The sequence below is a fragment of the Megachile rotundata genome, chromosome 16, assembly GCF_050947335.1.
Source record: "Megachile rotundata isolate GNS110a chromosome 16, iyMegRotu1, whole genome shotgun sequence".
Taxonomy (NCBI): domain Eukaryota; kingdom Metazoa; phylum Arthropoda; class Insecta; order Hymenoptera; family Megachilidae; genus Megachile; species Megachile rotundata.
The window spans coordinates 12,668,444-12,682,615 of record NC_134998.1 but is presented as its reverse complement, the minus strand read 5'-3'; the positions used below and the strand labels follow the sequence as shown (position 1 = coordinate 12,682,615).

General features: G+C 38.5%; 1 protein-coding gene across 5 annotated transcripts; it reads right to left on the bottom strand.

The window, feature by feature from the left end:
- Positions 1-4: 4 nt before the first annotated feature.
- LOC100879956 (uncharacterized) lies at positions 5-12,726 on the bottom strand. 5 transcript variants are annotated; one of them, XM_076541017.1, is made up of 15 exons: positions 12,437-12,726; positions 12,124-12,337; positions 11,947-12,057; positions 11,792-11,866; positions 10,457-10,514; positions 10,251-10,400; positions 10,047-10,174; positions 9,603-9,904; positions 7,628-7,712; positions 5,575-5,885; positions 4,989-5,264; positions 4,667-4,899; positions 4,272-4,538; positions 3,954-4,209; positions 5-3,889 (listed from the first exon to the last, which is right to left on the bottom strand). In XM_076541017.1, exons 10-15 carry the CDS (start codon positions 5,828-5,830, stop codon positions 3,717-3,719), a joined length of 1,461 nt encoding a protein of 486 aa, XP_076397132.1. In that variant the 5' UTR covers positions 5,831-5,885; positions 7,628-7,712; positions 9,603-9,904; positions 10,047-10,174; positions 10,251-10,400; positions 10,457-10,514; positions 11,792-11,866; positions 11,947-12,057; positions 12,124-12,337; positions 12,437-12,726; the 3' UTR covers positions 5-3,716. The 5 variants fall into 5 exon arrangements, with proteins under 5 accessions (XP_076397132.1, XP_076397134.1, XP_012135691.2 ...); XM_076541019.1 differs by having other exon boundaries at positions 5,575-5,881; XM_012280301.2 differs by lacking the exon at positions 7,628-7,712.
- Between the last annotated feature and the right edge of the window lie 1,446 nt (positions 12,727-14,172).

Genomic DNA, 14,172 nt, shown 5'->3' with positions numbered 1-14,172 from the left:
TATATATATATATATGTATGTATTAACACATTTACAATCTGGTACATAATTGTTGAATATAGTGAATATATTGAGCGTAATTATGAATCCAAATATACCGGCGACAATGCGTTTTCCCTTTTATCTCTTTTGAGGTATTATTCTTTTTCATTGGCTGGCTCTTGATTCTTAAAATTTACGTGGCCATTACAATTTTATCAAATTCTTTTAACATTAAAGAATACATTCTTTCCTTTTAATGAGGAGGGACATAATTGTCATTGAAAATAATACTTGCACAACAGAAAATGGCTACTTTTGGATTCTTTGCCAACATTCTGAATGCCAAAAAAATTCTTTGTAAAACTTAACAGATAATTTTCCATAGTCATCGCTCAAACCAATTTAACAGACAGCTTACAAAGTAAAATTATTTGGTAGAATAATCTTGGCGTGCAGGAAGGTTGACGTGATTACTATAAGAACTACGCTCGGAGTATATCGTTAACGATATATCCACGGGCAAGACACCCAGTATAAATATATACGGCACTGCTGATCGCTGGTAGACAGTTTTTACGTTTTATAAAGCGTCTATCTGAAAGAGATGCGAAACGCGTGTTCACATTTTCGCGGTAAATTAACGCGTCGTACGCTAAATACGGTCCGTGTGAAATCGCACTAATTTTTACAAAAATATTCGATTGCCAACCAGATAAACCGTCAAGCGATAACGTTATTGCAACAGAAAATCGTTTCTGCTTCGTTTGATCATCTGGCTAGTCCTCGATCGGTCAACCCCTTCAAGGTCGTTGTTTGATTAAAAAAATAAATCACTATCAGAAGCCAGTAACTGGGAACCGTATACAAGAATACATTCTGGATTATTTATGCAATAACAACGGGCGCAATTGAACAACGTTTTATGGAACAATCAGAAGGAGACCCGAAGGGGATGACGACCTTTGAAGTGCAGTCGCGTGGCTTCCAGTAGATAAGAGGGTATCATTTGTCATATTTTATACGTGAGCACATCCTACGTTAGTATTTTTCTCTATTTTCGTTTGATTCCTAGGATCTCTTTAAGATCTAAGTTCTTCTAAAATTAAAGGCAAACAATGTCCCGATAATTATGCTTATCTATAAGAAGCCTACGTCGCACGATAAACACAATGAGTTTGTGCGAATCCACAACGAAAATGATTCTCCTGCTTTCTGCCCAGCTTTCACAGGCACAATTTGTAAGAATCTCTTCTTATATACCGACAATAAGAACAACGTTACTTTGTCTTTCGTTAAAAGCTTCAGAATCATTTTCTTCGTCGCGTGACAACGCTTCGAAGAAACTCGGCTCACCACTGGTCGATTATAAGAAAGCTACAAATTGAAACGGTTTTTCTCGCCTTCATAGTTGTATAATGACCTCTCGTAACAACGTATGTATTGTATATATACGTATACATATATACGATTAAATACTGCGACTAGAGTGTAATAATATAGTAGTAGTACGTTCGTTATTGTTTCTCTCGTTTCGTCGTTATTATTGTAGCCGCTAACAGACTCGACGGAAAAATGAACTCGGATAAAAAATAGAACGTGAAGCTACACGACATCAATTAACAATAATGAATACACAAAGTAACTCTAACTACAACATTGATTAAAGTAAAATCGAGTACTGTAATTTTTTAAATGGTTTAAAATATTGTCCATCAAAAATGGTAGTTCGTGAGTTCATTTTTCCTTCGATCTTGATACAACTATGGTTGGAACGCTTATTACCGGTGTAAAAAAGTCGTGGACGTATATATAGCTTCTGCGATAGAATATGATTGACGTATTTCCAACAACAAATATTCCTCTCTCTTACTTTTCTAGCATCTCAGCTGCCAACAATAAACTACTTCGCACGAGAAAACGCTTCACGCGAACAACGATACTTAATTACGGTTCACGGTTACTTGTATCGCTATTAATATGGGTTCGAATATGCTTAACACCTACGTAACGAGTCGCATAATAGAGAAGACTCGATGATTTGGCACGAATTTGCATATTTCAGCCACTTTCGAACTTTGTTTTTTGATTTCACGCAGACAGTTTTCATCGGGCTTTATTTTGGGGACTTGTGTCAGTCCGGGGAGAAGGAGGAGTAGGACTAGTCGGTAATGAAAAAGAAAAACATTCATCTACCGTTCTGTGGTGAACTCAGTGCTCTGAAGTTCAGATAGTTAGTAGAAAAACAAGAGTCACAAGACTTAAGTATACGCACCTTGTGATTAAAAGTGTTTCTAAAATACTTGTCTAATTTTTTACAGACAAACGAAGTGCGTCTGAGAAGTCTCTAGTTGGAAATAAAAACATTTGTGTGCAAGGTTTCTAATCCTTACATCGATAAAATTGTGCTTTTACTCATGACACAGTTGTTTCAGAAACACTCTCTATGTCTACTATAATACTCGAGTGCAGAATAAATACATTAATAAATACGCTGATTATAACAAATATATCAAACAAAAATATATCTATAAATATAACTAAACTTTGATGAGTATAAAAGAGATCTGCATGTTGAAGTTAAGAACCTGTTACAAGAGGAACTCATCTTAAACAATTTTCTTTCTAATTTTAATTAACACAAGCTAAGTTCCTGACAGAAAATTGTGCTTCCACACACGCATTCAATTTGACAAATAATACTGTAAACCTTGCCACGTGGCACTCTTTCTTTTCTCTCAGCAAATGCAACGCACTGATCGAATCAAAGATTACAAAGTTGAAATGAGCGCGTTAGGAATGTTTCAGAATTTTCCGATTTCGATAGAAATTTTATGAGTCTGTGAATGCAGCATTAGCAAAGATTGAAGTGGATCTTTGAAAGGTTGTGCTTAGATTTTCGCATACGGTAATTATTTGTGGGTACCAAATTTACGGTAACAAGTACACCGCGTCTGAGCATTGTTTTTATGTGTAACTTTCGTTCAAACAGTGCACTCTAGTTGGTTTTATAAAATATTTTCTGTACCTCTTTCTTAGTACTCTTTCTCTCGCTCACTCATACACACTCATACTTTCTTGTACATGTTATAACACGTGTAATTAGAACGTTCTTTCGAAAATATGAAATATTTCGTTATCAAAATAAAATATAAATTGGCAATAACGTTGTGTGGCTAGACGGATGTTCACGCTAGCAATACATAGGAAACATTGATCGCTTTTCTCCTTCCTTCTCCGTTCTTTTTATTCGGTTTCGTGTGCACGAGATAATCAATATTATCGCTTCCCCCCAACCCTACACCCCTATCACAACTGTACAGGAAAGTTTTTCTCGCGCGTTCAGAGAAGAAACTTTGCAAAAATTCATCTGATTAATTTCACGGAGCAAAATGACTGTCCCGAACATTTGTACCATTTATCCGCTACGAGTTACAAGAACGATGCTCCAATGGTTTCATTGGAAGCCTTGAACTGAAGTATCACGAAACAGAAAATTAATTGGGTCACTCGTCAGTCTAGTTTAAAATCATCTCTGAACGCATTTTTACACAGATTTTTTTATCGTGTATTGATCGTGGAATTTCTTTTGCTCGCATCTTACCCTCCACATCGATATTTTTATTCTCTTGTTTAAAACACAAACTTTTTAATGCTCCAGAATTTGATCAAACGAATCCCTTGATTGTATCGATTTCAATCGAAGGAAAGGTCGACGAGGGTTTACGAGAAGAAGTTCATCTTTGAGAAGGATCGCATTGCACGTCAGGTGGTTGCATGGTCAAGTAAGAAGATTGAGTGTCTCTGAAGTGTGATCTGACGAGTAAACCCAATCCCAGAAGGACCACAGGCAGACCAAGAAGGGCGCAGATGAGTTCTCCCGTGACTCCCGGTGACCATGAGATAAAACCTATTTTAATTATTTTGTTTCCGTTCATAAAGATTTATTTTTAACATTGTAGCAACAAACTTACCACCATGCACACCGATGTCCATTTTATAAATGCTCCACCAAATGCCAGATAGAGGAAGAGAAACAGTAGCGGCGGCGACGGTAAAGACAGCGCTCTCGCACATAGATAAAAAGTTTAATACAGAAATTGAGAAGATCGTGTACGCAGTCAGGAAGGTCCATCCGTGTATAGAAATGTTTGAGCAGGATTCTGTGTTTTTAAAGTGGCACGTTAACCCGTGTTCGACTGTACGATACAGTTCCACCGGTGAAAGTCCCTAGAGAAAGACAATCGGAATAAACAAAAGTAAAGACAAACAATCGATAAGATTTGACTTACTCTGCCTATTCCCGGTAAAGTGTCGAGCCAACACATGGTCAGAATAGCGAAGAACGCGATTAAGTGAATGTAAAAGAGAGTCTCAAGAATCGGAGGCTTCGGGAAATGCTTTGGCTTGATCGTAGGATCAGGATCCGTCACGTGAAGCAGTCTACCTCCTTCCTCTTCGGATCCACGTCTGCGGATGTCTCGAGAAGACACCAAACGCGACACCGTGTAGAGAAACGAATTCTGCTGACTCGCCATTACATGGCACATGTTTTGTTGCTGTAAAAAAAACAGAAGAGACTTAAGACCTTGTTTTAGCTTCCAATTACTGTCGAGTGATACCAGCCATGTAACTTCAGAAGCAAATAGCGTCTTTCTTTTTGCGCCGGCAGTAATTAAACTCTCACCTCCGTGGTGTAATGACCCTCGAGCAGAGTGAAGAACATAGCGAAAGCGGCAAGAGCACCGACATAGACGAAAGTCCAAACAGCTCTTACACCCCAGGACTCCCTTACAGAAGCAGTGTGCGGTGAAACTTCTCTTCCTCTGCATCGAAACTCGTCGCAAAGCCCGTAATCAACACTTATGAACAAGCCTACTATTATGGTGGTGCTCGAGAATATTCGCTGCAAGCTCATCACTGCAATAGAGATTCTCTGTCGTCTTTGTTTGCCTCGTGTTAAATGGAATACAATAATGGAATTTCGAGCTCGAAATCGCGGGGCTTACTTTTACGGCAGAAGAAGAAATAGTAGACCAGAGAGAAGACCAGTGTGATGCCTTTGACCGGATCTTGTAGGTGGCAGAGGACTTTGTTCTGGTCAAGAGAAAGGGTGACGACGATACCGGAGAAAGCGTAGATCAAGCTTATCTTCAACAGAGCACAGCGTGGTATCTTTATTTTCATGCTGTTTGGAATCAATGCAGGTGGTGGTGAGACTCTTTCGACGATGAACCATATGATTCCAAGGATGCAGGTGGAGCTTAGGGCACTAAAAATTAATCCTAACAAAACGTTTACATAAATTACTGCACTCCATTAAACCTGGTTAAATTCTACTAATTGCAAATGAGCAAACATGGCCTCTATGATCAGTATTACATTACAAAACAAATCAAACTCTGGTCATTAATACAAACTGTTTGTTAACCAATTATAAATAGAGGCAATGTTACACTGAATCATAATAACAAACGGAACTGCTATTGACGATTTATTATGTTATCGAATACGCAGTTATGGCAAATTAATTATTTTGTAATTATGATTCAGGGAATAATTAAACTGTAGTTCTGCGCAGTTCTGATAAGATACCTGTGTAAGCGTTCGAAACAGTGCTGATGCTGTTCAGATAAAGGGGATAGGCGATAATCAGAAAGGTGATGGAGACGACGAGGATCAGAAGAGTGGCAATGAAGCTGAACTTTTGCCAGCCCGCCCGGTCCGTATCGAACAACTTATCGGTGGTCTGATAAGTAACATATGGCGATTCTTCTGTGTCTGTGTACTCCTCGATCTCGACGTCGCTGCCTGTGCACCTCAGTTCTTCCTGCTCTTCGTCGTCGACCATCGTCGAGACGCAACCCGTTAGCGACGCCAGCTTTGCGGTTTTTCCTTGCACCTTGCTTGAACAAACATAAATAAATCATAACTAACTTACATACATCTACTTTTCTTAAAATAATGTAAGGTCTATATTGAAGTATAATTTCCTAAATAAGAATATGTTATTAATCCTTAAAATAAAGCGCTCTTTAAAAGTTTAGGTCATAAAAAGCAGCATAAAGAGAGCGGTCGAGTAAAACTCACGCGAAACCCGATTCTGATCGAAGGGTTTTTATTTGCTCGCTCTTTTTATCCTTGTAAAAGTACGATTAACGAGTACGTTGCATGCACGTAGTGCTCACCTATGTACACTTCTTGCCCTCGACAGATTAGATAATAGCGCTCGCTATCAGCGCATCGGAATCGGAAAATTTCGTGCACGCTCGAGTACAGAAATTCTCGCTTGTCCATATTTTTATCTGATGTTTCACGATTATCTTATTCGTACGAGAGGACACATATAATACGATTTTAAATGCAAAATAATTCGAGCGAAATGTACGGTTTAAATAACAAGGTGTAAAAAACGCTACGTTAAAAATGTACGTGCTTTTTCTTTGCTTTCATGGTTAGAGCTCGGAGCGCCAGAGTTAATGCTTGCTTTGGTATTTGAGCTTCGCAGTTTTATTCGCACTGCTTTCTCTCTGCATATTACATTTTGTTAATGCTACGCGCAACATTCGCAATAACCATTTCTTTCGGAAGTCGTACAACATGTAAAATTAGCCAATTTGTCAACGTAGCCTTATGTGGATGGTCCTAGCGTTTATTTTGAAACCTATGTGTTGCACAACTCATGAAACGTAAATTATACGTCAGAGAATGTTTGAACAAACGAGTATTTAATTTGAAGGTTGAATTTAATAAAGGCAAGTAAATCTACTTAGGTTCGGATGTTCCTACTCTGCTGAATGCTTTGGAAAATTAATGAATATGGTAGTAATTCATAAAATATTTTCAACGTTTTCATAAAGACTGTTTTAACAGAACAGCTAAATTAACAATGGAAGTTTTCAGACAACTGAAGCATATATTAATTAATAAAGGAAGCTTTCCAGCAAATAAACGAACCATTCTTATGGACAAAGAAAACACATTACAAGTAAAAGTTGCATTGCAGATATCGGATCATAAAGGTTCAAGCTTCCTTTGGAGTCGAAGGAAATCGGATATGTAAAATCGAGAACGGAAATGGATTCTGTTTGCCGTTTAACGGGCGAATATCAGAAAGAAACCACGACACGTGCATTTACCAGAAAAACGATATCGATATCGGCGGAAACGGACCAATTTGTACATGTTATTTCACTTGGTGCACTAGATAAAAGTACTTATATCCACCGATACTGAAGAGGGTGAGACAGAATTTGCACAGAATTTCAATAAAAGCTCTTCTCTTTTACCGTGCGCTCAAAAGGAACTTAACGCAAGTTGTGCGGAATAGTCTCGATTAACCATTACATATTCAGCAGATCTGATTTACTATGAATCAATAATATCAGAACGAGTCAGCTTTTGCCCTTTTTCCCGCTGCCGAGTTTTTAGCACGGAGAGCTTTTCAAGACCAATCGCTTTTCACCAGATCGATTAATTCGGAGCTATTATATACTTTGTGTATACACGGTGTCGCACAGTTTCAAGTACTACGTTTACTACAGTAAAAAGTTCAAACGTACTACTTTAACAAGTTTTTAAATTAAACGTAGTATGTAAACTATGCTTTTACATTAAATCAAGGATCTTGAACGTTGTACAGACTCACAATTAAATATTCCTCTTCTGTGAACAAAGTGGTAATTGTATTCTTCAGTAATCTTCTGACTTTTATGACTCGACTCTTTTCATGTCTGTAATTAAATGCAATCATAAATGAGTTTGAACAAGGATATGAAATAATTGAAAATAGCGATTGTAAAGAGTTTCCAATACCTGATAATTTTCCCATATTTCTATCTATGTTAAACGCCATAAATGGACGGGAAAGGAAAAAAGCCGCGCTAAAGAACGGAACAAAAGAATCTAATTACTAGCAACTTTCCTCGTCACAAGTGGCCCAGAGACAGAAACCGTAACTCGAGACGAAACAATAGGATAAAGTGCGACACAAAGCACCTGGGCTGAGCTTTCTTCCGGAGTTTAACCCATTTCTGGAATTTTTCATCGCTTCGGTAACCTCGTGGAATGCCGTGCACAAAAGGGAACCGCTGAATAAACTCTAAGCGGAACTGTTGCCATGCTTTTTTCCCATGAAACAATTATGACTATTGGAAACATTTAATATCGTACAATTTCGTTTACAATTGTGGCAATGTACGCGTTCCGAGCGTTTTTGCTGTGAAATAAATCGCGGGCTTCCTATTATTTACCAGTCGCCGAAACATGTGTATTTAAACGTTTACATTGAGTTCTCTTTTTCTCTATTCTTTCATAAATTCTTCTTAATTATGATCCTCTACAGCTTATCTCAATTCAGAATTTTCAACGTTCAACAATATATGACGATCATAAATTTGGGTATTTAATCTACTAACATAAAGGCACGTTTAAGTGTGTTTGACACTTTTATCGAAAATCGACGCGTACTATAAAAGGCAGAAGAAAATAACGATAGCTGAATTTGAAAGGAAAAAAGGAAAAGATTTATACGGCAGTTTGCTCGGTGGTTTCAAAGTTGTATAAATTCTGACAAAACTGGCGAAAAGTTTCTCGCAGAATTACGCGAAACTTTGCCGATCTTGGCACTGGACGGGGATGCGCAAAGTTATAATCCCTCAAACACAGTCGATGCTTGAAACTGTCTCGTTCTTAAGTTGCTCGACGCCGGGGTTGCACTTGCGTGGCCTAAACTTTAATTCCAAGATTGGAAGATGGTAAATATTCGATCCCAGTGCTTTCCAAGTTTAATCAAATTTTACTCTTAAATCATACAACTGTGCTTCAATAATTTAATATAAACAGTATTTAATTTTCGGTACAATCCAGCGTCATAACTGAATTTCATTTATCGGCGATTCGACGAAAAATCAATGGACCCATAAATAATTTACAAAGAAGCTTATTTATTCTTGTGCTTATTCGTATCCGCCCACCCTATACATATATCACGTTTTACATATTTAATTACTACTGCACTCAGAATTACCAATTATAATTTAACAGTCTGATTAATTTGTTGTAAATGACAAGAGAGTTAATTAAGAAACAACACATAATTTATTACAAAAATATTGTTATGTTTGGAGGTAAGAAAAGAATGCAAACAGAAACATCCCTCCAGAGTCAATATTTGCTTTATGAAAGAGCATTTTCATTTCATAAATATTTAGAGAGTGGAAACAAATGAAAATCTTGACAATATTCACTTGTACTTTTTTGCGTGTGTTTTTCTGCCATTTTCCCAAACAATATTTTTGTGTATGCATAATTTAATAATTAAGTGCATCGTGATTTAAGGTGCATTAATCAAGAAATTAATCTGAATAATTACGAATTTAATGTTTGTTAAATAAGATAAGTGGACGGCTATTTTTGTGAGTAATTGTATGTTTCTCGTATAAAATGCTATGGACGCTGATGCATGTTAAAGCGTCGTTTACATGAATACATGGAAAACGTATTACACCGATACGTGTCGAGAGTGCTACTGTAAAAATTCAGTAGGGCCAGTGGAGGAGAAATACAGGAAGCTATCGGGATAATGGGTTGTCAACGAACCCTGTGTTGGTATTGCGACTTACCCTCGAAACCTAACCTGACACCGCCCAGTATCACAGTGAAACCGCTTCAATCCTTCGAAAGATCTTCTGTTCCTATGAATGCCGCATTCGCCGTGGATTTACATCGACGAAATGTTGGAAAACTCGCGATTATCTCTCACGAAAATCGCGAATCGCACGAAAACGCATGAAAAACCACGACTCCGTCCCATCGTGAGACGAGAACTGCCTTCAATGCGGGCTCCGTAGGCTAGTATGCAGACCCGTAGACTTTCTTCAAGAACCACGATGTTTTAGGAATGTAAACTATCCTCGTATCAATCCTACAAAACATTATTTTAATGTACTCGAATGTTAAGTTTAAATATTTTGAAATAATTATACATTAAACTGTAATATAGTTAACAATGATTATTCAAAAATAAGTTGAACTGTACATAATAGCAGAAATACGTGAATACGTACGTTCTTGAATTATAGTGTGTGCCATTCAATTTTCATTGCATGCAAAAGCACGAGGAATACAATGGCACGTAGAAACAATGGAAATAAATTATTTTCACGTGCGGGTATTGTTTCTGGGAACAAATACTCTGTAAAAAAAATGATAAAATTAGTGTAGGCGCATAAATAAAGATTAATAAGAATACTAACGATGTTGTTTTTTACCTAACAGTTGGAAAAATACAAAAATTCTTGAAAGATATTTGTAGCTTCACTGAAGGAGACGGCCCTGAGTTCAGCGCATGTGCAGTGGCCGCGGCAGTAAATCGCGCACACACGAAGCAGGAGAGCAATGCATTCCCCATAAAATTAACTCTGAAAATGATGAATTATTAATTGCAGCTTGACGAATGTCAGCATCGTATACGAACCTACGATAATTCGTTTCTTTCCAATCTCGTTTCTTGCTAATTGTTCTGTTTATTCTGGCTACAAAAATGGAAAATCAATGAATGCTTCAGCGACGACGAAAAAATTCAATTACGCGCTGAAAATTCGTATCGGTGTATTTTCAATCGAGGTCTGATTAGTCGGGTTGACGGTAATTTTTGGTCATTTCAATTTCGTGGAAATTCGTTACAAACGCCGAAGAACATTGTTAATTCGTGTTTGGAATAGCGTTTTGTTCTCGTTTCTCGGAATATAGTTTTTTTCGTGCATCGAGGCGGGAAATATCGTCGCATTTAAAAAAGATTGAAAGGTTCCTATCAAATATTTGTACGACCTTATTCTAGGCAGCTGAACTAGATAAATATTTTATTATTATTTAAGGCAGTGAGCTGTTAGAAAGACTCCAAAATGAAATTCTAATTAGAAATATAATTTCTTCTAATTCATGTTAATTTCAACTTTAATAATAAGACTTTAAAGAAGCTCTTGTTTTTAAATTTCTGTCGAGGATCGAATGCAGAATTACCTGGAGAAGTTGAAACGGTATTCTCCGGAGATCAAAGGAATGCAAGATAATGCCGATTGTAAACTCACTAACTTTGCCAATTACGTAGCTTCTCGAACTTTCGAAGGACAACTAGATGGGAAAGGATAATGCTTGACGCACGAATCACAATAAAACTGTCTAAACTGTTAGCAGTTTGCAAATACCACATGAGACTCCACGCCTTTTCTGAATCATTCTAAAGATTAGATAAAAAAATTATCACACAATCGGTATTTGCCTAGTTCCAAAATAGCGATGATCGATAGCTACCTGAAATTGCTTTTTACTTCGCTAGAATCTCAAGTGTTCTCTAAGAAGTTAATGAACCTACAACCAAGTTCGCACAGGTGAACCAGAAGGGAACAGAGAAGTAACTTTATACAGATGCATGGTAAAGGGGTCGATAAAAGTCGCCACGATTAGGGGAGACTTCAAAGAGGAAGTTCTGAGAGAGTGTAGGAAATTGGAGCGTAGGAATCAGAAATGGGACGTTCATTCAATTCAACCGCTCATATGGTAAAGGGGAAAGAAAATCAACCACAAATGCAGCCTGGACGAACATACATTGTGTGGAGGAGACGAAACCCTGCGGTGGGCCGAGTACGAGGGGGGATCGATAAGAACTGGGTTAATACGATCAGCTAAAGCAGCAGACTTCTTTAACCTGGCTCCCAGACATTATATTTAGAAGCGACTTATGGTCCGATGGCAAACCAAACATTCCCAAGGGATGCGTATTCACAGTCCTTTTCACGTGATATTTTTTTACCTCTTCTGCCCTTTGTTGATACTCCTCGATGAAAGAGGGCCTTTTATTTTCCCTACGGAGACGCGTCCTTTTGTGCTTTGGAAATGAGAATGGGTAATTACTTCATGCTCCTTTCATTTTCACTGGAGACATCTTTCAAGATACCATCTACGTACCACCGTGTTTGGTTTTAAAGATTCCGTTTCTGAAGCGAGACTTCTACAGGCGCAATTCAGCGCGCGAACGTCGCATCACGAAAAGTGCAAGCTCGGTTTCCAAACTTCTATCTACAATAAATGTGAAAGTTTGCATGAGAATATACAGACTTCTTATTATCATACGTTGGAACTTACCCGAGCATGACTTCGCAATCCATTTCTCTGCCGGATGTTAATTTCATATCTAAACTCAATCTTTCGTCCACTTCATTTTCTTCTGCAAACTTCAGTCATCTACCCGAGTTTTTTATTCTTCACCTTCATCCTGGGATTTTAATTCCATTTTTCTTCAAAGTGTGTTATCATTTACGAACAAAACAGCATCACACAATGTCGGTAAGGCAACGATCTAAAAGAATCAAAAAGTCTGAGCGTTGTAAAATATCATGAAGAGGATATTTTAAATCGTCGTTTTGTAGAAACATATTGTGAGGCTTTGATAGACCACCTTCTTGCCGGAGTCTCCGATAAAAATTCTCGCATCATTCACCCCTGATGAGCCGCCATCGGTCGCCACGAAGTTGGGCCGTTACTTAACTTAAAGCATCCCCTAACTAACGCCAGAACCTCTATACAAAACGTTGATTTCCGCTCGGTCGAGCGTACTTCGCCGTCAATCTCGCGACAGCTCCAAGACAAACGGGTTAAAAAGCTGATCCTCCTCGACAAGGGGTTGCGTTGTATCCAAGTGAGGGGCCCGGGTGTGGGACGAACGTCAAGCCCTGCGCACAGAACGCGTGCTGGAAGTCGTGTGGAAACGCGTCGGGAATCGCGGCTTCAGTCTGCGCGCGACACTCGCTCGAGAAGCGTCGCGTCGCGTCGTGTTCCTTTTTCTTGACGCCGTGTCTACGTTTTTCTCGATACATTTAACCGATGACAAATTTGTCCTCTTCATTCTCTGACAGGTGCAACGATTTCTCACCGGCCGAAGACTTTGCAACGTTCTGAAGAACATCGACAGATTCCTCTGGGAAGAAATATCGTACCTGTTGAGACAAATATTCTCGAATCGTTCAAAGACTCCGGACGATTTTTGAACGATTCTTTTTTTGCGAGAGACAGATCTGTGAAGAAAGAGAAACTGCAAGAGGAAGTCGATCGCCGGTCAGACCGAGGCACGATTCGCTGAATCAGAGGGTGCACTATAGTCGTGATAAATAGAAGACGAGGCTCGCGGTAGCTCGTTTATCCCTAATTGCGAGGCTACTATCCTGGCCGTGCAATTGGACCCTTTGTTCCAGCTATGCGTGCCGGACAATGATTCGCCTTCGTTCTCGAAATCTTGATTTTCGCGTATCTCTTCCACACAGTTCAGATCGTACATCGCTATACCCCTGGAACAATATAAACATTGTAGAAAATTTGTTGATTGCAGGCATAGTTTGATTACAATGTTCGAACGAGAACAGTATTGGACAAAGAGTGCTTGAAATTGAGTGCAATTGGGCTTTAGTTACAAAGACACTGCTCAAAATTGGCTACTGTAGAACTTCAATGGAACATGCAGTGTTTAAAAGCTAACATTATCAAACGATCGCGTAGTTCATGACGGTGCATTCTTGTACTTAAATATTCACAATTTAATTAAACGTAATTGGGATTTAATGTGATTTATGAAAGCTTTTGTGCAAAGCTAATTTATAATGTACAACACCGCTGGACTCGAATGTAACTGGTGAAATATTCTCAAGAGGCAACGACACATTGCAACGTCATTTCTGGCATAATTCAATATTATTAGATCTCAGCCCGATTTGTAATTACCATGTTTATACTTCACCGAGCTGCGGGCGTGCTGAAGTTGTCCAACGTGATTTATGATTCCCAATATACTGCCCACCATGTGATTTACGATAGAGATGTCCACAATTGAGTCTTACAGCTCCGACATGAACCACGATAGCATTGTGTGCAATATTAAGTGTAACGATAAAAACGTTATGAAGTCCTCGTCGATTTCAACATGATCAGTGATGGTACAAACTTCTTCAACGACCACTTCCGATCCTGTTCAAAGCGTGTGTCCTTTGTACACAACGCGGAAGATGAGTGTCTCTTCGATCACCTAGAACTGTTCATCATACGAGAGTCATCGAAATTTATGAAACTCTGGTGAAAAGTTTGCCAAGAGATTTGAGCGATCGAGGATGTACATTTGAGGTGTCAGTAATGCGGCTGAGAACA

Coding starts and splice junctions, on each gene's coding strand:
- LOC100879956 (XM_076541017.1), bottom strand. CDS start 5,830: ATGGTCGACGACGAAGAGCAGGAAGAACTGAGGTGCACAGGCAGCGAC. Junction 4,539..4,666: donor AGGGTCATTACACCACGGAG/GTGAGAGTTTAA, acceptor TTTTTTTTACAG/CAACAAAACATGTGCCATGT. Junction 3,890..3,953: donor GGACATCGGTGTGCATGGTG/GTAAGTTTGTTG, acceptor TAATTAAAATAG/GTTTTATCTCATGGTCACCG.